We start from the raw sequence: 22,460 nt of genomic DNA on the forward strand, positions 1-22,460 counted from the left end.
GAAGGGGCGCCTGGTCGGGGGTGGGGGGGGTCTTTGAGAAGAACAGCGGAGAGATTGGGAATCTTTGGAGGGAGATGAGTATGTTCAAAGACGATTGGAGCTTTGGGGACTGCTTAGGAGACTTTTGGGGACCCCAGTGACAACCTTTGGGCCTCTGGGCAGCTAGCTGGTGGAAGTCTGAGGGTCTCTGTGGGACTGTGGTGACTGAGAGACTTCTGGGAGCTGTCAGAGACTCTGATAGGGTCCTGAGGGCTCATAGGGGCAACTCAGTGGTCTCTGGGGGCTGCACAACCTCTTGGGGTCTGCTTAGGGCTGGGGATCAAGGGGCTACTCCCGAAATTTGTAAAGGCCTTCCAAGGTCTTCAGAGGTTCCTCTTTAGGTTTCTTTGTGGTTGGGGAGCATTTTGAGAGTTTGGGATCTGTGTGGAGCTTTGGGTGTTGTTCAGGGACTGTGGGGGGGGGTCACTGTATATTCCAGTACTTGCTTGGGGGTCTCTGGAGACTGCCTTGGGGGTATCTCTCAGGATTTTGCTCAAAGGGGCTACTGAGGATCATCCTGGGTCAAAAACAGGCATTGCTGGGGGTTCCCCTGTGAGGAGATCTCAGGAACCGTCCCCATGTGGTGTAGGCGAGGGCCTGCCCTGTGCTGGGCTGGCCTTCACAGGCTCCTGGCCGGGGGTGGGCACACGGAACCAAGGGAGAAGAAAGGGGTTCAGGAAGGGGCAGGGGTGCCGTGGAGTTGGGAAGGCTCCTGTGCAGGCTGACTGGTTCCAGACTTTCTAAAACCTGTCCTTTCTTTTCTAATGTCATGGTCCCACCTCTTCCCCACCACCCCTCAGTTTTAAAAAATATTTTTTTAGTCGTTGATAGACCTTTACTTATTTATTTATGTGTGCTGCTGAGTACGAACCCCATGCCTCACACATGCTAGGCAAGCGCTCAACCGCTGAGCCAGAACCCCAGCCCCCCTTGGTCATCTTGACATCTCACACACCCTCCTTGTCCCCTCATCCTCTGCAGGAGAAGGACAACTTTGGCTGGGTGCTCAAGGTCCTGCCAGCCTGCCTCTGCCTGCCCGCCACTCCCCACTCCCTGTGTTCACTTGGTCCCCAAAGCAGCTTGCCTGAGCAGACCCAGGCTGCCTCCTCTGGATGGGACATTTGGGTCCTCCTTTTGCCTGGCGATACCATATGACACTCTCCCAGGGAGCCCCTGCTGGGTTTTTCTACTCAGTACGCTCAGTGGCTCCTTGTTCTGAGAGTCTAAACCATGCTCCTGAGCATGGCCCAAGAGTCCCCTACCCCTGCTCCCCGCCCTAGCCCTCTCTCTGTCCCCCTTGGGCTAGTCTGTGTCCTTGTACTTGCTGAATAACTCAGCCTGGGTCCCAGCCCAGGGCTTTTGCCCTTGCTGTCCCTCTGCCTAATGGCCCTCCCTCTGCTCTTGATTTTTTCTTATGCTGTGGTTTAAATGTCCTGTCCTCAGATGCTGTCTCTAGCCCTCCCCACCTGTCATTTTTGGCAGAATGACCGACACTCCTGAGTGCTCTTGTTGTGCCAGGCCAGGGGATGTCTGAGCACTTCCCAGGTGTGACTTTATAAAGCTCTCCCAGCAGCCCTTGAGGCGGTGCTGTCCCACCTTAAACACGAGCAAACCGAGCAAACCGCAGCACAGCTTGGCTGTGTAGCTTGTCCAGTGTCACGTGGGTGGCAACTAGCAGGAGCAGGCAGTGTGGCTCTGAGGCTTGCCTGGGAACTCCCAGCAGCATCGGTATTTGTAGTTCTCTCACGCGCCTGCTTACCCGTCCTCTGATCATCCGGTTTCTCTCCCCCGCTAGACTGTAGGCCCTGAGGGACAGAGATGGAGGTCATGTCTGTCTCCCCAGAGCCCGGAGCAGGGTCCACTCCATGTCCCTGACATGGCTTGGCACAGTCGGCCGTTGAAGAGCCTTGAGGATTCCACTGATCGCCGCCTCCTGCTCTTCCTGCCCTGGGTGGTCCCTCTCAGTCCAGCGCACAGCATTTCTGAGGTTAGGTCATAAAAAGACAGTGGCCTCCGACTCGGGTGCCATTTCTTGGCTCGCTTGCTCTGAGGGATGCCAGCTGCCCTGTCGTCTGGACAGGCCCATATGAGTGAGTTTCATGTGGATTGTCTCCCAGTGAAGCCCGGGGAGGCCAAAGGCCCAGACTCCACCTCAGTGGCAGCTTCCTGAGATACCCTGAGCCAGAACCACTCAATTAAGCTGCTCCCAGATTTTTTTCCCAGTACTGGGGATTGAACCCAGGAGTGCTCTGCCACAAGCCTCACCCCCAGCCCTTGTTATTTTTTTAGTTTGAGACGGGGCCTTGCTAAGTTGCTGAAGTTCTCACTAAGTTGCCCAGGCTGGCCTCAAACTTGTGATCTTCTTGCTTCGGTCACCCGAATAGCTGAGATTCTAGGTGGGAGCCACCGCACTTGGCTTGCTCCTAGATTTTTGATCCATGGATCTATGAGACAATGACCGTTGTTTGTAGCTGCTAATTTGGGGGGGTCATTTGTTCTGCAGCAGTAGCTCACTAATGCAGCTTGTCAAATAGCCCTTCCCCTGTACCAGGTCTTGTTCTCACAACCCTTTAAGGAAAGCATGCTGACTAATCCCATTTTTCAGGTGGGCAGGCCAAGGCAAAGAGAGCTGAAACCATTTTCTTGGGAACACACAGCCAGGGAGGGGAATCTGAGCCTTTGGCCACCATGCCATGCTGAATTTAGACTCTGGTTCAGGAACACATCAGCACCCTGCCCCGTTCTCCCGCCTCACCCCGTATTTGCTTCATAAAATCTGGTCGCGTTTATCCTTGCTGGTGTCTTCGTGCACTGGAGTCCTGGGACTCAGGATGAAAAGAGCAGAAGGACAAGAAGAGGCCCTGGGAAGGGCCCAGAGCTGGACAGTGGTCTCTTTGTCCACAGGGTTGGGGTGGCTTGGGCTGCTGCCCAACGGGGCCACCCCAGCATGTGGCTGGAACAAAGCACCGGAATCCACTGCTTGCCCATGTGGGCGTCCTTGAGAGACACCAAGCGGCAGTGCCGAGGGCAGCAGGGGACAGGCTGAGAGTGCACTTGTAACCACTGCTGTTCCCGTGTTCAGCCTGGGCATGACCAGCTGTGGCCTCAGTTCCTGTTTCTAGCTGTGCCACTTATAGGAAGACCCGCAGGGGTTGCTTCCTCTGGCTGCTGCCTCGCTGGTGGCCCTCTGCCCGTGGCTCTGACACTTGTACCCCCCATGGGGGTTCTCTTACAGGAAGACCTTAGAGCAGGGCCAGGCACATAGTAGGTGCTCAGATGTAGGGTGGGGTCAGCAGCTTGGTGGCTGGAGCCCGAGGGTCTGGCTGTGGACGCAGCTCTTCCCTTGCTGACCTGTCGCATCCCAGTTGCTTCAATCGGAGATGAAATCTGGTGTTGGAGTAGTCCTTCAGGTGCATGCATTAGCACCTGCTGTGTACCTCACGGTTCCTGGTATCCCGTGAGCACTTGATAAATGTTTGGCGGTAAGTCTGCAGGGGAACAGAGGGACCCTGTAAGCAAGGTTTGGCTCTGGGTTGTTCTGTCCCAACGTGCTGGGTTACCTCAGGCATGTTAATTCACCTTTCTGAGCCCCAGCTCAACCATCATCTGATACATAGCCCCCTACTTTGGAGGCTGGCTATGAGAGTAGCTCAGTGTTTGCATACAGTTGGTGCTCAGTAATGCAGAGGAAGATCACCTTAGTTATTCTTTTAGTTGCACAGATGTGCAGTGTTCTTGCTGCTGAGGTGACCCCCTATTAATTCTGGCTCTCTGTGGTGGTCTTGGTGTTCATCCTGGAACTTAGCGGGGGCTCCATGGCACAGACCCTGCTGTACCACTGTCCAGCAAGACGTGGTCCTTGTGCCCAAGCCTCCCAGGCTCTGACCACAGGGTGGATGTAGAAATAGTCAACGTTTAATGTTTTACATTTTTGTTTATTTATTGTAACACAGTAGTCTCGCCCCTCGTCCATGGTTTTGCTTTAGGTGGCTTTCGTGACCCACATTAGTCTGAAAATATTAGTAGTTGTCTGACACTTTTAAAAGAGGCCACATTCGGGCTAGAGGTCTGGCTTAGTGGTGGAGCGCTTGCCCAGCATGTGCGAGGCCCCGGGTTCCATCCCCAGCACCCCCAACCCCTCCCCAAAGAGACCATATTCACATAGCTTTTATTACCGTTGCAAGTTGTCCTGTGTTTTACTTTATTTTGAGGCACTGGGATTGACCCAAGGGCACTGACCACTGAACTATAATCTGCAGCCTTTTTACTTTATGTAAATGTGTTTCTTGTTTTGAGACAGGGCCCTGCTAAGTTGCCTGATAGATGCATTTTCTCCACAAGGCACCTTCCTGAGGGTAGGGACACTAGACAGTGCTTTGGTACTGTGCTTGGGGCCCCCTTTCGACAACAAGATCACCAGCAAGATAACACAGAAATGAAGACAAAGGTGACACTAAGCTGACCATAAAAGGGGCGCTGGCCTGAGCATGACAGCTGAAATAAGGCAGCGCTGCTTCCCTGTCCAGCCGCAGCCAGGAACATGCTCACAGCCACTCAGACTTTCTCCCCGTAGCACGTGTCTGCAGGAGACTGGGAAATCTCTGTGAGTCTGCATTTTAAATAAGGATTTGAAAATAAGGAATCCATGAATAATGAGGATTAACTGTATGTCATAATTTGGGTTTGATGATAAGAATGTCCTCATTTTAATTCTAACAGTATTCTAAACTCATCATCCATTGGGGTGGGAGTGTTGCTCAGTCATAGAGAATATGCTTAGCATGTGCAAGGCCCTGAGTTCGGTCCCCAGCATAAGAACAAACAAACAAACTGAACCACTTAGTATACTATGATCACTTTCTATTTCCTGAACAACCTTGTGTTTCCCTGGGGGTTATTGATTGCCTTTGTATTTGTTTGTTCTCTGTCTTTAGCTCCACTTCAAGCCTGAACTAACTCCACATCAGTTGTCTCCTGTCGTCATTTATACCGTTAGATAGACTGTTAGTTTCATGGCTTCCAGGCTATCCAGGCTGGGCTGCCTGGGCTTGCTCGCAGACATCCTCCTTAGGGTCAGCATCCCTTCTTTTGTGGGTTAAATCTCTGTCCCCTGACTCTCTCATCATCCATTTCTTTGGTTTACCCCAAGGAAGCACATGTTTTGGAGCACATCTTTATTAGCTTTTGAAGAAATATAGCAAGGAAATTAAGTTTTTGAGAGGCTGTATATATAAAACTATATTTCTATCTTCACACTTGACTGATTGTCTGGGTATAGACTTCTAGGTCGGAAATTCTCTTCCTTCAATCTTTGAAGTTATTTCTCATGTTCTTTTTACACTGTGGTTATTGTTGAGAAGTCTAAAATCCTTTTGGTTCCCAACACTTTGTAGTGACCTGATGTTTTGTTGTTATTAGTTTTGTTGTTGTTGTTTGTTTGCTTTTGGTACCATGGATTGAACCCAGGGGCCTTAACCACTGAGCCACATCCCCAGCCCTTTTTAATTTTTATTTTGAGACAGGGTTTCACTGAGTTGCTTAGGGTCTTCCTAAGTTGCTGAGGCTGGCTTTGAACTTAGGATCCTCCTGCCTCAGCCTCCTGAGTCACTGAGATTACAGGCGTGGGCCACCATGCCTGGCTATTTTTTTTTTTCTGGAACCAGATGGGTTCTTTTCAAGGTGACGGGCTTTTTCTATCTATTTTGTGGTCCATTGGCAGGACTTAGGTCAGTGAAGTTTTCTTGAATGATGTCATTGGTGATTTCTCACCTTTATTTTATTTTATTTTGGAATTCCTGTTCTTGAATGCCTAGAATAGTATCTGGCTTGAGAATTATTTGTTCAAAGAATGTGGGTGTTGAACTCCAACTCTCTCTCTCTCTCTCTCTCTCTCTCTGTACTGGGCATTGAACCCAGAACCTTTTACATGGTAGACAAGTAAGTACTCTCCCACTGATCTAAAACTCTAAACTTTTCTCCTATTTTTTTTCTCTCTTCTGTTCTACTTTCTGTGTTTATTTGAATAGATTTTTTTTTTTTCATTTATCCAGTTTGGATTTGCAGAGAAAGTGAGCAGGGAGTACAGAGAGTCCCCGTTTAGAACTCCTGCGCTGCGCTGCGCTGCCCGCTCCTTGGTAGCGGCGTGGTGCGCTGGTTGTACCGGATGAGCCGGGATCGATGCCGCCTGAAGACCCTGGTTCTCGCTGGACCTCCGCGCAGCCTCTGTGTTCGCATTCTGTCGTCTTCATATTTAAGTTTTCCAGGGTCCCTTTCTCGTTTTCACAGAAGCTCTGTTTCTGTTTTGCGGCGCCGGGGCTGGGACCCAGGGCCTCCTGCCTGCGAGGTGGGCGCTCTGCGGCTGAGCTCCGTCTGTGGCGGCCCCCCCCCTTCTAGACAGGGTCCCCGAGTTATCCAGGCTGGCCTCACTTTGCAGTCCTCCTGCCTCAGCCTGCGGAGTCTTAGGGGTCGCGGGGTGCTCTGTGGCAGCGCCTGCGTGCTGACTGATGGCTTGATTGGCTTGATCTTCAGAGGACAGATGGACAGACGGCAAGGCTTCCTCAGAACCTCACTGTCCACTCCTCTCCCCATAAAAGGAACCTCGGGGCTGGGTATAGTCCCGGGCGATGTCTTCCTGGCACACAGGAGCCCTGAGTTACATCCCCAGCTCTGGGGGAAAACGTCTATTGTCCCCATTCCCATCCATGATGAGGCCCAGGGAAGGAAGGCCGGGCCACAGTGTGGGGGTGTTGGGCTGCCTCCCCCAAGGGGCTTGACACAAGAGGAATTTGTTCTCACAGTCCCAGAAGCCAGGGCTCAGAATCCAGGTGTCAGCAGGGCCATGCTCCCTCCAGAGCCCCGGGGAAGGGTGCTTCCTGCCTCTTCCAGCTCCTGGGTGCCAGTGGTCTTCTGGCTTGTGAACCCATCACCCCAGCCATCTTCACACAGCTGTCCCCTCTCCCTGGCCTGTCTTCTTTCTCTTGTCGCTGTTGTCATCTCTCAGGACTGAACCGGGCCTCACACATGCCAGGCGAGCACTCTTGCCCCACGGAGCCACACCCCAGTCCCCTTCTCTCCTCATAAGGACGCTAGTCCTGCACTTGAGGCCACTTGGATCATCCAAGTGGATGGACCCCACCTCGCAGTTACTTTAGCTACATCTGCAAAGACCCTGTTTCTAAGTCAGGTCACATTCTGAGGCTCTGGGTGGGGACACCCTTCAACCCACCACAGCTGCACAGGCAGAGGCCAAGCTGCACTTGAGCCAATCTGTGGGACACAAGCATTGTCCTCACAGCAGTGGTCAGTGCTGGGCTGACAGCTGTCTGACATGGTTGACAGACAGATGTGATCTTTGATCTCATGGAAATGGACAAAAGAGTCCTGGAGACTAGTTAAAGAAGGTGGCTGTTTGAGATTGTGATGAGCCGTCTGAAGGGCGTAAGATGGGGCATGATTGTATCAGTCACCTATTGCTGTGTAACAAATTGCCCAGAATTAGGGGATGCAGACAGTGATGACTATTTATTATTTCCTATGGCTTCTGTGGGTCAGGAATTCAAATATCGCCATTTTCCCCAGTTCTGCCATGTCATGTCTGGAACCTCAACTGGAAGATTCCAAATCCAGGACCAGAATCATTTGATATCTTAGGAGCTCAGAGGTGTTGCCGGAACACCTCTCCTGGTGGCCTGGGCATCTGCACATCATGGTGCTGGGTGACAAGGGCCAGGCAGGCTTCATGCTAAACAGAAGGTGTCCAAATTGTGCCCCAGCTTCAGAAGTCACAGCCTTGCTCCTGCCACATGTTGTTCATGAGAATTAAATCCCCTCCTCTACCCCAAATCAAGGGAGGAGAGAGCCCACCTTTGGAAGGAAGGACCATCAGAGAATTTGCAGACATATTTTATAACAGCCGCAGTGTACCGTGGTGTATGTCTTAATCCCAGCAATTTGGGAGACTGAGGCAGGAGGTTTGCAAGTTCAAGTCCAGCCTGGGCGACTTAGCAAGACCCTGACTCAAAATGAATAATAGAAAGGGCTGGGGATGTGGCTCAGGTGCAAAGCACTTGTCTAGTGCCCTTGAGGCCCTGCGTTCCACCCCCAGGACCAGGAAAAAGAAAACAAAAAAACCTCAGTCACAGTGATAGACACTGGGTAGGGCCAGGAGGGCCTCTGAGTGAAGGCTCAGAAGGTGGCACCATGGGGCTGTGGCAGAGGATTCCAGGCACAAACCAACGCCCTGAGGCAGCCACTGTTTGCTGCTAAGCAGGAGAGGAGCAGGCGGGAGGGGGAGGAAGTGAGGTGAAGGGTGGACAGGTCAGCACCAGGTGCCTTGCAGGCCACTGGGAGGATGTTTGACTGCAAAGCAATGAGGACCCTAGGAGGACCAAAAGAAATGTGAAGACCTTTTATGATTATGGAAAAGTTTAAACTACAGAAATACAGAGAATAAGGTAACATCGAGCCCTTGGGCACGTTCCTCTTACCCCATTTTGTGTTGCTATAACAGAGCGCTGGAGGCTGGGTAATGTATAAATAGTAGAAGTTGACTGCCCACCGCTCTGGAGGCTGGAAGTCCAAGATCCAGAGGTGCAACTGGCGGGGCCTTTGCTGAATCACTCTGGGTGAAAGCCAAAGGGCAAGAAAGCAGCCCAGAGGGTGTGGTGTGGGCAGGCAGCAGGGACAGACTGCTTTTTTGGGGGGTGGGGCTGGAACCCAGGGCCTCTTGGGTGCTAGGCAAGTGCTCTTCCCCAAGCCACATCCCTAGCCCTTTTATTGTTTTATTTTGAGACAGGGTCTCACTAAGTTGCCAGAGCTGACCTCCAACTTTCCATCCTCCTGCCCCAGCCTCCCGAGTTGCTGGGATGACAGGCGTGCGCCACTGTGCCTGGCCCAAACCTATCCTTTCATAGTGACATTGATCCATTCACAAGGACAGAACCCTCATGACCTAGCCCTTCTGAAAGGTCCCACCTCTCAACACTGTGGCACTGGGGATGGAGTCAGCGGGGTGGGGTGTTTGACTGCAAAGCAGTGAGGACCCTAGGAGGACCAAAAGAAACGCCACACCTGGGAGAGCAGCAGGACAGTCACCCAGAGGCCGTCTCTGGCCCCACTGCAGAGTGGCCTCGCCCTGAGACCCTGTTGCATGAGAGGGTCCCTGGCCTCGCCAGCTGGGGCCACCTGACCTGTGATCCCCAGACACACCCCGAGACACCCCTCGGAGACTGTCCTGGGGAGGACTGTGGCAGCTCACTGTAGCCCAGGGGCAGGGCTTTGGCTCCTTTCCTCCTGAGTCTACAGGGCCAAGGGTGACACAGTCCCTGTCCGCCTGGAGAGGGAGGGGCAGGCCCAGGACAGGATGACGAGAGAATGGAGTTCACCTGGAGGTCCTGGGAGCAAAGCAGGGGCGGGCAGGGAGCCTGGCATGCGGGGTGCAGTACAGAGAGGGGTCCAGGATTGCCCCAGGGAGGGTGACAGTTGAGCTAGGTCTGGGCAGAGAGCCACCAGGATGTCAGGAAAGAGTGCCCCAGGAGGTGGGCCCAGCCTGTGCAAAGGCCCGGATGCAGGAGTGCGCAGGAGCTTGGTGGGGGGTGAGGAGTGACAGGGAACAGGGTGGGCCCAGAACATTCCCTGAGCCCTGCCAGTGCCTGAGTCTGGCACATTTGGGGGACCCTGTGCTATGCTGGGGCAGCGGTGGGCATCCTGCTGGGTGAGGCCCCTGGGGTGCCTGGAAGACCCCCTGCGGGAGGGGAGGCTGCTGGGAGGAGCCGAGTGGGGGTGTGTCGTGGTCCAGTTGCAAACACCCGGTTCCCTGCTCCTTTCCAAAGGGCAGCTGGAGGAGCCTTCGGGGGCTTCCAAGGTAAGCACCGTCCCATGCTCAGAGTCTCAGGAATCTCCTCTGAACCCCGAGCCCTTGCTTTAAAACGCTGCTGATGCTCGTTGCCAGCACCCCTGCCCCGCCTGTCTCCGTGGCTCCTCTGGGGGTGCCTGGCCCTGCCCATCGTGGACCTGTCCTCCCTGTCTGGCCCTCGTCTGATTCCCCACCACCCTGGCATCCGCTCTGGTCCTCAGAAGCGCCTGCTTCCTCGCCTGTCCCGGCCTCAGGGCCTTTGCACTGGCTGTGTCCCCAGCTGTACTGTCAGGTGCACCCCCCCCCCACCAGGCCCTGTGCAGGTGCCACTTGCCTCTCGGGAGCCTCCCCCGCCCCAGTCCTCCTCACTCTGCACTGCCCCTTGTCACCATTGTCCCTGGAGCTTGCTGGTGTAGTGCCTAGTGCCGGTGAGCCTCTGAGGGTGAGACTGGTGGTCTTCGTCCACTGCTCTGACCCCAGAATAGCGCCCGTAGACAGGGAGGGTGGGGAGGAAGGGAAGGACCGTGTCGGGGGAGCCGGGAGCTCCTCCTCTTCTTCTTTTTTCTTAGCGGAAGGACGGACATTCAGTCCGTGTCCCCATGGTGCTGGAGGCCGGGAAGCCCCAGGCCCAGCCAGTCGTTTGGTGTCTGGTCCCCTGGCTCGCAGAAGCCCCTGTCCCACAGCGCCCTCTGTGGCAGGGCACTGCTGTGCACATGTGGGGTCCAGGGGTGGGGGGGGGCCCTTGCGCAGAGCCGCTGGGCGGGGCGGATGGACTTGGCAGTGTTTTTGACAGGACAGGGGCCAGTGGCGTCTGCGCTGGCCCTGGAAGGCGGGCGGGAGGAGGTGCCAGGGCTCTGCTCCCCTGCAGGGCTGCTCAGCCAGGGCCTGGGGCCGGGGCAGGGAACCAGGCGGAGGAGGAGCTGGAACCACCAATTTCCCAAGTTGTAAACTGAGAAATGCCAGGTCTCCTAGTCCTTGAGCTAAAGCAATTCTTGGTAACAGGTAAAAGTTTTCAGAGGTCACTTCTCGCCCAGCTCACGCCTGGCCGAGGGGCAGCCACTCAGCCATATGCTGTTCAGGGACTGCTCCTGGCCTCCACTGCCCCCTGTCCACTGGCCTGCCACTCTCTGTTCTGATCCGCGTGCGACTGGAGCTGCGGCGGCACCAGCGTGCTGGCCACACCATCCCGCCTGCCCTGTGCCCCCGCCATCCGTCCTGTCCCTCCCCTAGGAGGTCCCTGACCCTGCCTGGGCAGAACAGCCCCTCCCCGTGCTGGACACAGCAGCCACCTGTGCCTAGTGCCTTGCAGTGACTTGGGGATGGCGCCGGGGCCCCACACAGGGCTGGGCCCTCATTGTGGAGGAAGCATGTGGAATCGGAGGCAGGGTGCAGGGGTCATGGTCAGGAGCTTGGGACATCTTCAGAGAGAGAAGGGTGGGATTTGGCCCCTCAAGCAGCCGGAGAGAGGAGGACAGGGGGACTCCATTTACACCAGAGTGGCTGGTTGGAAAATGGCCTCTGTCCTCGGTCCCCTGAGACATCCAGCAACCAAATGGTTAAACGCAGCCCCAACTCCCCGGATCCTCAGATGGGGATGCTGAGGCTCTGGGCTGCTCCCTGCCAGTGACACTGTCGTGTCCCCCCTTCCCCGCAGCGGCCTCTGTGTTCTGATCCGCGTGCGACTGGAGCTGCGGCGGCACCAGCGTGCTGGCCACACCATCCCGCCTGCCCTGTGCCCCCGCCATCCGTCCTGTCCCTCCCCTAGGAGGTCCCTGACCCTGCCTGGGCAGAACAGCCCCTCCCCGTGCTGGACACAGCAGCCACCTGTGCCTAGTGCCTTGCAGTGACTTGGGGATGGCGCCGGGGCCCCACACAGGGCTGGGCCCTCATTGTGGAGGAAGCATGTGGAATCGGAGGCAGGGTGCAGGGGTCATGGTCAGGAGCTTGGGACATCTTCAGAGAGAGAAGGGTGGGATTTGGCCCCTCAAGCAGCCGGAGAGAGGAGGACAGGGGGACTCCATTTACACCAGAGTGGCTGGTTGGAAAATGGCCTCTGTCCTCGGTCCCCTGAGACATCCAGCAACCAAATGGTTAAACGCAGCCCCAACTCCCCGGATCCTCAGATGGGGATGCTGAGGCTCTGGGCTGCTCCCTGCCAGTGACACTGTCGTGTCCCCCCTTCCCCGCAGCGGCCTCTGTGTTCTGATCCGCGTGCGACTGGAGCTGCGGCGGCACCAGCGTGCTGGCCACACCATCCCGTGCATCTTCCAGGCTGTGGTGCGGCGGCAGCCCGAGCGCCTGGCCCTGGTGGACGCCGGCAGTGGCGCCTGCTGGACCTTCGGGCAGCTGGACACCTACTCCAATGCCGTGGCCAACCTCTTCCACCAGTTGGGCTTTGCTCCGGGCGACGTGGTGGCCGTCTTCTTGGAGGGCCGGCCTGAGTTCGTGGGGCTGTGGCTGGGCCTGGCCAAAGCAGGCGTGGTGGCTGCGCTGCTCAATGTCAACCTGCGGCGGGAGCCCCTGGCCTTCTGCCTGGGCACCTCAGGTGCCAAGGCCCTCATCTACGGCGGGGAGATGGCAGCGGGTGAGGCCAGGCGTGGATGTCAGGTGGGCGGGGACCTGGGGCTGCCCCAGGCAGGGAGTCGCTGGGCCCAGGCCTCAGAAGGGGGCCTTCCCAGACTGGGCCCTTAGGCGCGAGGTCGGGCGGCCACCTGGTGCACAGAGACCGCATCCTGGGCTTTGGGAGGGGGCCTGTCTGGCCGTGGCTGTGACCGTGATGCTCGTCTTGGCCTCAGCGGTGGCCGAGGTGAGCGGGCAGCTTGGGAAGAGCCTTCTCAAGTTTTGCTCTGGAGACTTGGGACCCGAGGGCATCCTGCCTGACACTCACCTCCTGGACCCGATGCTGAAGGAGGCATCCACCAACCCCCTGGCACAGTCCCCTGGCAAGGGCATGGACGGTGAGTGCAGGAGGGTCCCTGGAAGCCTGCCCTCCCCTGCCCCCTGCCTCCAGTACCCAATGCCCCTCTCCTGCAGATCGGCTCTTCTACATCTACACATCAGGGACCACGGGGCTACCCAAGGCCGCCATAGTCGTGCACAGCAGGTGAGGGGCCTGTGGCTGTCACACCAGCCCCTGAGAGTGACCCAGCCTGACCCTGCAGCCCAGCATGCCCCCTGGGTCTGTGGACAGACACCCCCAATTAAATGAAACCCATGGCCATCTCAGGACACTGCTACCTTGTGTCCATTGTCCTGGGACCCCACTAGTCCCCCTACCTCTTCCCCATATCCAGCCTGTCCATATACCTGTTCCTCAATTCGTACACTTTTCTCAGTGCTCTGCCCAGCTCTGCTGGACCTGCCCCTACTCAGCCTCCTGCTCCCCCGACTGCTGCCCCCTCCCCAGTTTTGCTCCCCTCAGTGGCTGCAGGAGGGTTAAAACCGTAAATCAGACTGTCCCTGCACCTGGCCTCCCCTCACTGCCTTGGGATAAACCCCACTCTCTGGTTCTGCCAGCCCTGGCACTTCCTAGGTATTGTCTGCCGCCTCTTCATCCCTCACTCCTTCCTCTTTGGCCCCCAGCTCTTCCAGGTGCAGGGCCTTTGCACATGCTGTGTGCTCTGTCTGGACAGCTTCCCTAGTTCATCCCCATAGCCCTGGCCCACTGGATCTGGGGTCAGGCCAGCACCTCCCCAGACAGTATCCCTCAGTCTCCCCAGGGTCACCCTCAACCCCCAACCCCAGATCCCTAGACTGTCAGTTATTTGCCGCTGGTTCCTCTCCAGCTAGCCTGAGCTGGTAGCTCTGGCCGGCGTCCAGCATGCTTGGCCACCCCCAGTCCCTGGGGACTGAGGGCCCAGCCCCTGCCCTCCCGACCGTCCCTGTAGGTACTACCGCATCGCAGCCTTCGGCCACCACTCCTACAGCATGCGGGCGGCTGACGTGCTGTACGACTGCCTGCCGCTGTACCACTCGGCAGGTACCGCGGGGCAGCGCGGCTGGGACAGGCCTTGGGGGTGGGGGCGGGCGAGCCCTCACCGAGCCCACCCTCTGCAGGGAACATCATGGGCGTGGGGCAGTGCCTCATCTATGGGTTGACGGTTGTCCTCCGCAAGAAATTCTCAGCCAGCCGCTTCTGGGACGACTGCGTCAAGTACAATTGCACGGTCAGGCCCCGCCCCTTCCTGTAAAGCCCCGCCCCCTGCCTCCCAGAGCTGGGAACTGCGCCCCATCTGTCCCTGCGGGGGTGGGGTGGGGTGGGGGTGGTCCAGGAAGAGGAGGGGAAGGCAGCCAGTGTCCCTGAGCTCGTCCAGCCCCTGGCCAGAGGCCTCTGCGCGTTGGGACCCTCTAACTGCTTGGAGGCAGGCAGAGGCGTCGCCCCCTTCTGCACGTGGAGGAAACAGGCTTGGGATGCAGCTGGATGGGACTGGGGGGCTGCTCCCCAAGGCGCCCTACGGTGCCTGGGCTTCCCAGGTCTTCCCTGCGGGGAATGAGGCGGTGGGCGGAGCGGGCGCAGGGCTGGGCCAGGGGGCTTAGCAGANGCGTCCTCTAGCATGGTCCTTTGTCACAGCGTTTTACATACACTGGGAATTGGGTGCAGCACTTTGGCATTTAGCCAGGTGCTGTTGACCTTCAGGGCTGGGTCATTTTTTGAGGTGGGGGCTGTCTTGTGCCCCCTAGGATACCTAGCAGCGTCCTTGGCCTGGGACCACAAGGTGCCAGGGGTGACCCCCTTGACCACAGTGTCCCTGGGGAGTGGCCTCGCACCTGGCTGAGAACCTCCAGCTTCTACACCTGACCAGCTCCAAGTTCAACTCTGTTTGGCAGGTTCCCGTGGGTAGGGCGTGTCCTCTCGCTGGCAGCCCCATGCAGCCTCTGATGGGCTCTGCCTTTGTCCTTGCCATTTTGCTGAGCCACTGTGCGCCGTCCCCCAGCCCTTCAAAGCCCGTCTGTCAGTTTCCGAGAAGCAGAACTTTTGTGTCAAAGAAAAGGTCTGTGGCGAACACTGAGGGCTCTATAGGGCACAGGGGACAGGATCTTGGAAGGTCAAGAATACCCAGAGAACAAGAGCATGCATTCAGGCCCAGACATCCGCCTCTGGCTGGAGCGTGGGGGGAACTGTTTGTGTGTCTGCAGCCATGTCCACAGGCCCTGCACAGTGGCCTGGGAGGCCCAGAGGGAGGCCAAAGGCCGTCATCTAGAACCGGCTCTCCTTAGCTCCACAGAAGAGGAAGCTGTGACCCAACATACCTTCATGCACAGGCCAAGCATGCTGTGCATCTCCCCACTTGAACTGTGTACCTTCAGGGTACGAGGTCCCCTGGCACAGGGGAGACCCAGCTGGGGTTCTAGGTCATACCCTGTTCCTAGTCCCTGTCCGGGTGCAGCTCTGCAGACTATGACTCCACGTTTTCTCCTCTATCTGTTTCCATTTCTTGTTTTCAGCTTTTCTCTTGGCTTCCTGAGTGGTCAGCTTCCTTCCTTACCTGGTCTCCAGGAGGGAAAGAGTTGCTCTTCTAACTTTCCAGTTCTGATTCTCGTTGGCTCAGCTCTGGTCCAGTGCCCATCCTTAAACCAATCACAGTGGCTCAAGTTGGGCTGGCTGGGTAGCTCAGGCTGTGTTCCTCGTTCTCTCCTGGAGACCAGTGGTTCAGGTCTGGGAACCCAGGGCCAGAGCTCTCCATGGGAGTGTGATCTGGGTGTCCCCTCCTCTCTGGGCCTTGGGGCCTTCATCTCCAGGCGCTGTGCTTGGCAGATGGTGTGTGCTCAGCATGTTCGTATATTCTCAGATATTTAGTAAATACCTACAGGGAATGCCTCTCAGTGGCTGTGACATTTGAGCTGAGACCCGAGGACCTGGGCAGATGCATTTGGGGGGAGCTGCTGTCAGACAGAAAGTACTGCAAGTGCAAAGTCCCTGAGGCGGAGACTGAGCTGAGGGAGCAGCAGAGCCGAGGGAACTCTGGAGAGCAGGGCCAGGTGGAGGTGGTCACATGCTGGTTTTGCAGTCATTCAGAAGGCGGCCCCAACATGACTCCCGGGCCCCTGGGGCACCCTGGAAGTGAGCCCAGGAAGCCGAGTGGGGATGAAAAAGGCGAGACAGGGAGGGAAGGCGCCCTGAAGGGGGCGCCAGTGAGCAGATGATTTGCGGGGTCTCAGTCCTGTTGCCCCCCCAGCTGAGTGGCTCCACCCCAGGGGCGACCCTGTGGGCAGCCAAGCTCAGCCAGCGGAGGCTCTAGGGACAGCATTACGTGTGTGGCCTTTGGGCTGAGCGTTGCCCTGTGAGGTGCCAAACCTCCGCAGGCCTTGGGGCCATGTGCCCGCGAGGCTCGACCAGGATGTGCCGTCCCCACGAAGCAGTGTGGAGGGACAGAGGGACGGACCACTGAGAGGTGTGAGGCCAAGCTGCCTGCAGACAGAAGCAGTGTCCCAGGCGGTGACTGAGAACGTGGCTTGATGTCGCAGCTGTCATCATCCCGAGGCTGTCTCATCCCCTGTTGGGTTGGCTCCCAGGCTGGCGAGGTCCCCCTGTCAGCCCAGCCTCGGTTCCCCCAGGTGGTGCAGTACATCGGGGAGATCTGCCGCTACCTGCTGAAGCAGCCGGTGCGCGAGGCCGAGGGGCGGCACCGCGTGCGCCTGGCCGTGGGCAACGGGCTGCGGCCGGCCATCTGGGAGGAGTTCACGCAGCGCTTCCGCGTGCGGCAGATCGGCGAGTTCTACGGAGCCACCGAGTGCAACTGCAGCATCGCCAACATGGACGGCAAGGTGTGGGCCGCAGGGCGTCAGCCCCGGGGCGGCCCGGACCGCGGCTCCCTGGGTCAGGGCGCGGGGGTGGCATGGGGACCTGTGGGGTCCCCGATGCACACTAGAGGGGCACCGCGAGGCCTGCCTAGACCCTGCCCGGTGTGTACTGTTAGCAATGTGACCGTCACACCTAAGTGGGAGGGGTTCAAGTCACAGCGTAGCTGTAGGCCCCGAGCAAGGGCCTCAGCCTGCCTGAGCCTTGTCTCCGTGTGACGTCCGCAGGGAGAGCAGGGCCCTGGCACGTGGAGGTGCAGCTCTTCTAGGCAAGTCACTTAAGGCTCTGGGGCTTTGCTTTCCTCCTCTGTGAACTGGGCCGCCAGCTATTGACTGTGTGGTCACCGCACATCACAGCAGGAGCTGAGCGCGGAGCCCCTGGGTAGTGGCTCTGTAAGCCGGACACACGCATCCAGGGTTCGCAACCGGGATTACGCCCATTCCGCCCCGCATGCCCCGCCCCTTTGGCTCCACCTCGAGGCTGGGGATGCACGTGGTAACCCTAATAAAGCCAGGGTCCTCACTGCGCATGTCTGTTGAATGGCCAGCCCTGGAGGGCACGCTGGCGTCCGCTGGGGTTGCTGCTGTAACTCCCTTCACTGCCCAGCGACACAGTCACCTTGAACAAGCATCACTGTCCACAGCACTGAGCAGGGCAGGGCTGGGGGCACTGCCGCAGTGGTTCCTGGGTCAACGCAGGTGTCCACTTCCTGCTGGCCTGGAGGATCTTATGGACTAGGAAGTGTCCTCCAGCCAGGTCCCTGTGTGAGTCTGCAAGGCAGGACGGGAAGGTGGCATGGGCTTGGGGGCAGGATGCTGCCCTTACCACCAGGATTTTGCAGAGGTCCCAGACCTGAGATGACCTAGGGGTGCTCAAGTCCCGGGGCAGGGGAGGCGCGATGTCACCGGGGACGTTCCCCTGCGCACCCAGGCCTTGCTGACCCAGTTCACTCGCCCAGGTTGGCTCCTGTGGCTTCAGCAGCCGCATCCTGACCCGCGTGTACCCCATCCAGCTGGTGAAGGTCAACGAGGACACCATGGAGCTGCTGCGGGATGCCCAGGGCCTCTGCATCCCGTGCCAGCCCGGTGAGCAGGCCCCCACCCCTGCCGCCCCTGGGGAGCTGGGGCCCTCCGCCACCTGCCCACCCGGCTCAGCCCGAGTTTGGCCTCCTCCCCAGGGGAGCCTGGCCTCCTGGTGGGCCAGATCAACCAGCAGGACCCACTGCGCCGCTTCGATGGCTACGTCAGCGAGAGCGCCACCAGCAAGAAGATTGCCCACAGCGTCTTCCGCAAGGGTGACAGCGCCTACCTCTCAGGTGCACAGCCTCCAGGGGCCTGGGGGCTGGCCGTGGGGATGGGGGCCGTGGTCCTATCTCTGGCCTCCACCAGGTGATGTGCTGGTGATGGACGAGCTTGGCTACATGTACTTCCGGGACCGCAGCGGGGACACCTTCCGCTGGCGAGGGGAGAATGTTTCCACCACCGAGGTAGAAGGTGTGCTGAGCCGCTTGCTGGGCCAGACAGACGTGGCCGTGTACGGAGTGGCTGTGCCAGGCAAGCTGGGGAGCGGGGTATGGTCCTGGGGTGTGGAAACCTCAGGGAGCCCGGCCAAAAGGGGCTTGAGGTTGGATGCCCTTGGGCAGTGCACAACCTAGATAACTATACCTGGCAGACCAGGTGGGAGCCCTGGATGTGGAGTCCATTCGCATGCATGATGTTGTCATCCAGAAAATGGGATCATGACAGCATCCTTCCTGAGGGGCTCAGGGGGTGGAGCAAGAGCTTTATAAAATGTTTTTTGCTTTGGTAAATGTGATCCCAGGTGGGGAGGACGGGAGGTGAGAGAGCAAAGGCTACCTGGCAGTGGTGGGGGGCTCTCAGCTGCACCTTTGTCTCTAGGAGTGGAGGGAAAAGCAGGCATGGCAGCCATCGTGGACCCCCACAGCCAGCTGAACCCCAACTCCATGTATCAGGAGCTACAGAAAGTGCTGGCACCCTACGCCCGGCCCATCTTCCTGCGCCTCCTGCCTCAGGTGGACACCACAGGTGTGACCATCCCACCTTGCTGTCCACCACCTGTGTTGGCTCAGCAACCATTTACTCATCTTCCTAAGTCAGGCCCGCTGCTGGTGTGACGCACGGTCCACGGCCGCTGGCCCTGCTCTCCTGCGCGCCTTCTCGTCTTACAGACATGGTCACCTCTCCTCTCCCCACACCCCTCCACTTGCCCTCCTGAGATGTGGGCGCGTCTTTTCATTTTTCTGGGAAGTTCGAGTTACCACCTCGAACCTTTCAGGTTGCTCTCTGTAAATTGCCTGTTCACGGGTTTCACCCAGTTTTGTGTTGGCCCATGTCATTTCCTGCCTCCCTGTCTCCCTCCGTCCGTCCATCCCTCCCTTCCCCCCTTCCTTCCTTCAGTACTGGTGGTGATCCCAGGGCCTTGCACATAGTAGGCAAGCACTCTACCACTGAGTCACATCCCCAGTGTGTTTTTTAAAATCATTTTTTAGTTGTAGTTAGATACAATACCTTTGTTTTATTTATTTTATGTGGTGCTGAGGATCGAACCCAGGGATCACACATGCTAGGCAAGCGTTATGTCGCTGAGCCACAGCACCCACAGCACATTTTTTTTTCTTTTCTTTTTCATTTTGAGACAGGGTCTCATTAAGTTGCTGAGGCTGGCCTCAAAATTTGTGACCCTCCTACCTCAGCCTCCAGAGTTGCCGGGATTACAGGCATGAGCCACCATGCCTACCTTCATTTTCTTTTTGATTGGTAGGAATTTCTTGTAATGATTTAGGTGTTAGTTCTTCAGCTGTTTGTGTATGTTGTATTTTTAGTTCGCTTAACCATGATAAATAGCAAATATTTACATAATGCTTGCTATGCACCAAAAGTTGTACACATCTCTTTTCATTTACCTCTCAAACTCCTCTGGAGTAATGCTACCATCAACCCCATTTGATAAAGAAACAGGCACAGAGAGGCCAAGTAATCTGCCCGAGGTCACCCAGCCAGCAAGTGGCAGAGCCAGGACTTGAATGCATATGTCTTACTCTGTTTGTGCCTTTGTTCTGAGATAGGTCTATGTATCTATCATCTATTTATCTATTTTTCTTTCTCTGTGGTTGGAACTCAGGGCCTCAGTTATGCTAGAAACGTGCTCTAAAACTGAGGTTGGGCCCCAGAAACCTGCATTGTGGTTTTTAAAGAATTGAGATTTGTCTTCCTGTGAAATGCACACTGGACTTCTGCTTCTCTGTCCCTTCCTCATGTCCTTGTGATGATACCACGAGGCTCTGACCCTGTCACCACCCCATGTGTACCACAGTCGAGTGAGGAACTACCTGCTATGGATATTTGGCAAACCTCGCTGCCCCCGAGCAGCTGCCCAGAGTGTGCCTTCCCACCAGCCCTGGGCTTGGTGTTCTTGGTGTTTTACAGTCCAGTACAGTCACCGGGGATGGTTCCAGAATCCCTGTGGATACCAATATTTGGAGACTCTCACGTCCCTTCTATGAAAGGGTGTGGTATTTGCACAGAACCTGCAGTGTCCTCCCATAGACTGTCAGTCCCGTCTAGATGACTTAGAACGCCCAATACAAGGGAAGTCCTGTGCGCAGAGTTGATACTGTGTTGTTAGGGAATGTTAACGAGAACAAAGTCTGTCCATGTTTAGTGCAGGTGCAGTTTTTCTTACAGTCTCCTTGCAACTATTCAACTGCCATTATGGGGCCAAAGCAGCCATGGAGGATGCATGAATGAGTGGTCAGGGATTGTGCCAATAAAACTTTATTGACAAACAAGTGGCGGGCCACATTTGGCCCACAGGGCTGGGGCTGCTGGGCTCCAGTCCTGTGTGACAGACACAGCCCTGCCTCGGGGTGGGGGCTGAGCACCGGGCCAGGGCGATGAGGTGATCAGGGAGCCCTTCCTGGAGGAGGGGGCTGAGCCACCAGAGGCAGTCACAGCGGGGAAAGGGCGGGAGGTACTGGAGAGGGAGCGCAACCGGGCCCTGGGAGCGCCTTTCCCAGGCTCCGGTCCCCTCCACAGGCACCTTCAAGATCCAGAAGACCAGGCTGCAGCGCGAGGGCTTCGACCCCCGCCAGACCTCGGACCGGCTCTTCTTCCTGGACCTGAAGCAAGGCCACTACCTGCCCCTGGACGAGGGCGTCTACACCCGCATCTGCTCGGGCGCCTTTGCCCTCTGAGGTCCCTCCCTGCCAGCTGAGACCCCGGCTGAGTCTGGTGGGCCCTGTCCCGGGCTGCCCCTCCTGCCCAGCCACCTAGCCACATGCCGGCCGTCTGCGGGGTGCGAGGGACCCAGCCTCGGAGTCCTCCTACTCCGCGCCCCTGCCCCTGGGCACCGTCTCCGCCCTTCCCGGGAGCTCCGTGTGCCCAGCGGACTCCAGCGTGCCCTCCAGGTCTCATCCCTGTCTCTGGCCCTGGACCCGGAGCAGGCGTCCCCGTCCTTGTGCCTTAGGGAACCGCCCGGGCCTCCCCCTGCACTGGTTCCAGATGTTTAGGGCCGTGAACTCCAAGAGGCCCCGCCCTCCCCTGAACGAGGAGCCCACCCAGGTGCCTGGCCCCGTCCGCGGAGTCTCCTGTCTGGGCTGGCTGCCTTTTGTACTTTGCCATCCCTGACCCTCCCGGTTCCCCCATTTCCCTTCTGATGCCCTGGAAGCTTCCAGAATGAACTGTGACCACTTGGATGTCGCCCCTGTCCACCTCTGTCTAGATGTCTCTGTTCAGGTGCCTCCTCAGAGCGCCCGCTGAGGGGCCCTGAAGACCGTCCGGGCTACCCAGCCCCCTGCTTCCTGTCCCTGGCAAAGGCCGCGGGTGTCCCCACTTTTGTGACTGCTGGAAGGACCTGTGAGAGCGGCAGCAGTGGTGTCGGGAAGATCTCCTGCCAGGGGGTGTCTCCTGAGGGCCTCAGGGGGGTTCCAGCCAGTTAGACACTCCCAGCAGCCACTCCTGAGGGTCCCCAGGGGTTCTGCTAGTGACGGTCAAACCTTGGGTTGGTGGTGACATCTGTGCAGTCCCCTTGGGGCAGCTCCGTTGCTGCCTTCCTCTCACTGGTGGCTCATCTTGGACCCATGTGCCAGCCAGTTGCAGTGGCCACCCAGATGCACATTACCCTCCGGCAGCAGCACCGTCCAGCCCTGAGCGGGGCGGGGGCAGTGGAGAGTGTCCCCACCTGCCTCGTAGCAGCCCCACACAGGGCTTTTGTTCCCTAATGGATTTTAAGAAATAAACCTGCAGAGCATCTGGCGCCTGCCTGCCGGAAGCCCAGTCGCTCCTTGTCCTTCACTCCCATGGTGCAGAAGCCGGGTGGACCCTGCAGTCGGGTCAGAGGAAGGGGCTTCTCGTGGTCAGGACAGAAGGCGCTGTGCCTGGCTCATCTCCAGCTACGATCAAAGACACCAGGCCCGGCCCTGGAGTGCTGGAGCCAGGCTCTTGTGAAGCTCCACATCGCACTTCAGCAGCTCTGTGTACAGTTTGCTGAGAAACTGGTGAAAAAAGACCAGGTTACTGAGGGACAGTCATGGCAATTATGGCTCAAGATGGCTGTGGTAAGGTCAAGCTGGATACCTACCAAAAAAAAAAAAAAAAAGCTTTTTGTTATTACAGTGAAGTACCTGAGGCAGCCTACGTTATAAAGAAAAGAGGTTCAGTTGGCTCACAGTTTTGGAGGCTGAAGGTCCAAACATCACAGTGCAGTCCCAAGTGAGGTCTCTCTTGGCTGCATCCATCATGGCAGGAGCCT

General features: G+C 57.5%; 1 protein-coding gene across 1 annotated transcript in view; it reads left to right on the top strand.

Moving 5' to 3' along the window:
* Slc27a1 (solute carrier family 27 member 1) overlaps positions 1–21,985 on the top strand; it is a 24,497-nt gene extending 2,512 nt beyond the window's left edge. The window contains exons 2-13 of the mRNA XM_048795358.1: positions 9,870–9,901; positions 12,082–12,476; positions 12,688–12,849; positions 12,926–12,995; positions 13,780–13,871; positions 13,949–14,058; positions 16,448–16,657; positions 17,650–17,776; positions 17,869–18,006; positions 18,080–18,244; positions 18,590–18,736; positions 20,747–21,985. Coding sequence (XP_048651315.1) covers positions 9,870–9,901; positions 12,082–12,476; positions 12,688–12,849; positions 12,926–12,995; positions 13,780–13,871; positions 13,949–14,058; positions 16,448–16,657; positions 17,650–17,776; positions 17,869–18,006; positions 18,080–18,244; positions 18,590–18,736; positions 20,747–20,904 — 1,806 coding nt within the window. The 3' untranslated portion in view covers positions 20,905–21,985. The remainder of the gene's footprint in view (positions 1–9,869; positions 9,902–12,081; positions 12,477–12,687; positions 12,850–12,925; positions 12,996–13,779; positions 13,872–13,948; positions 14,059–16,447; positions 16,658–17,649; positions 17,777–17,868; positions 18,007–18,079; positions 18,245–18,589; positions 18,737–20,746) is intronic.
* Positions 21,986–22,460: the final 475 nt, after the last annotated feature.

The sequence above is a fragment of the Marmota marmota genome, unplaced genomic scaffold (genome assembly GCF_001458135.2).
Source record: "Marmota marmota marmota unplaced genomic scaffold, marMar, whole genome shotgun sequence".
In the NCBI taxonomy this organism is placed as follows: domain Eukaryota; kingdom Metazoa; phylum Chordata; class Mammalia; order Rodentia; family Sciuridae; genus Marmota; species Marmota marmota.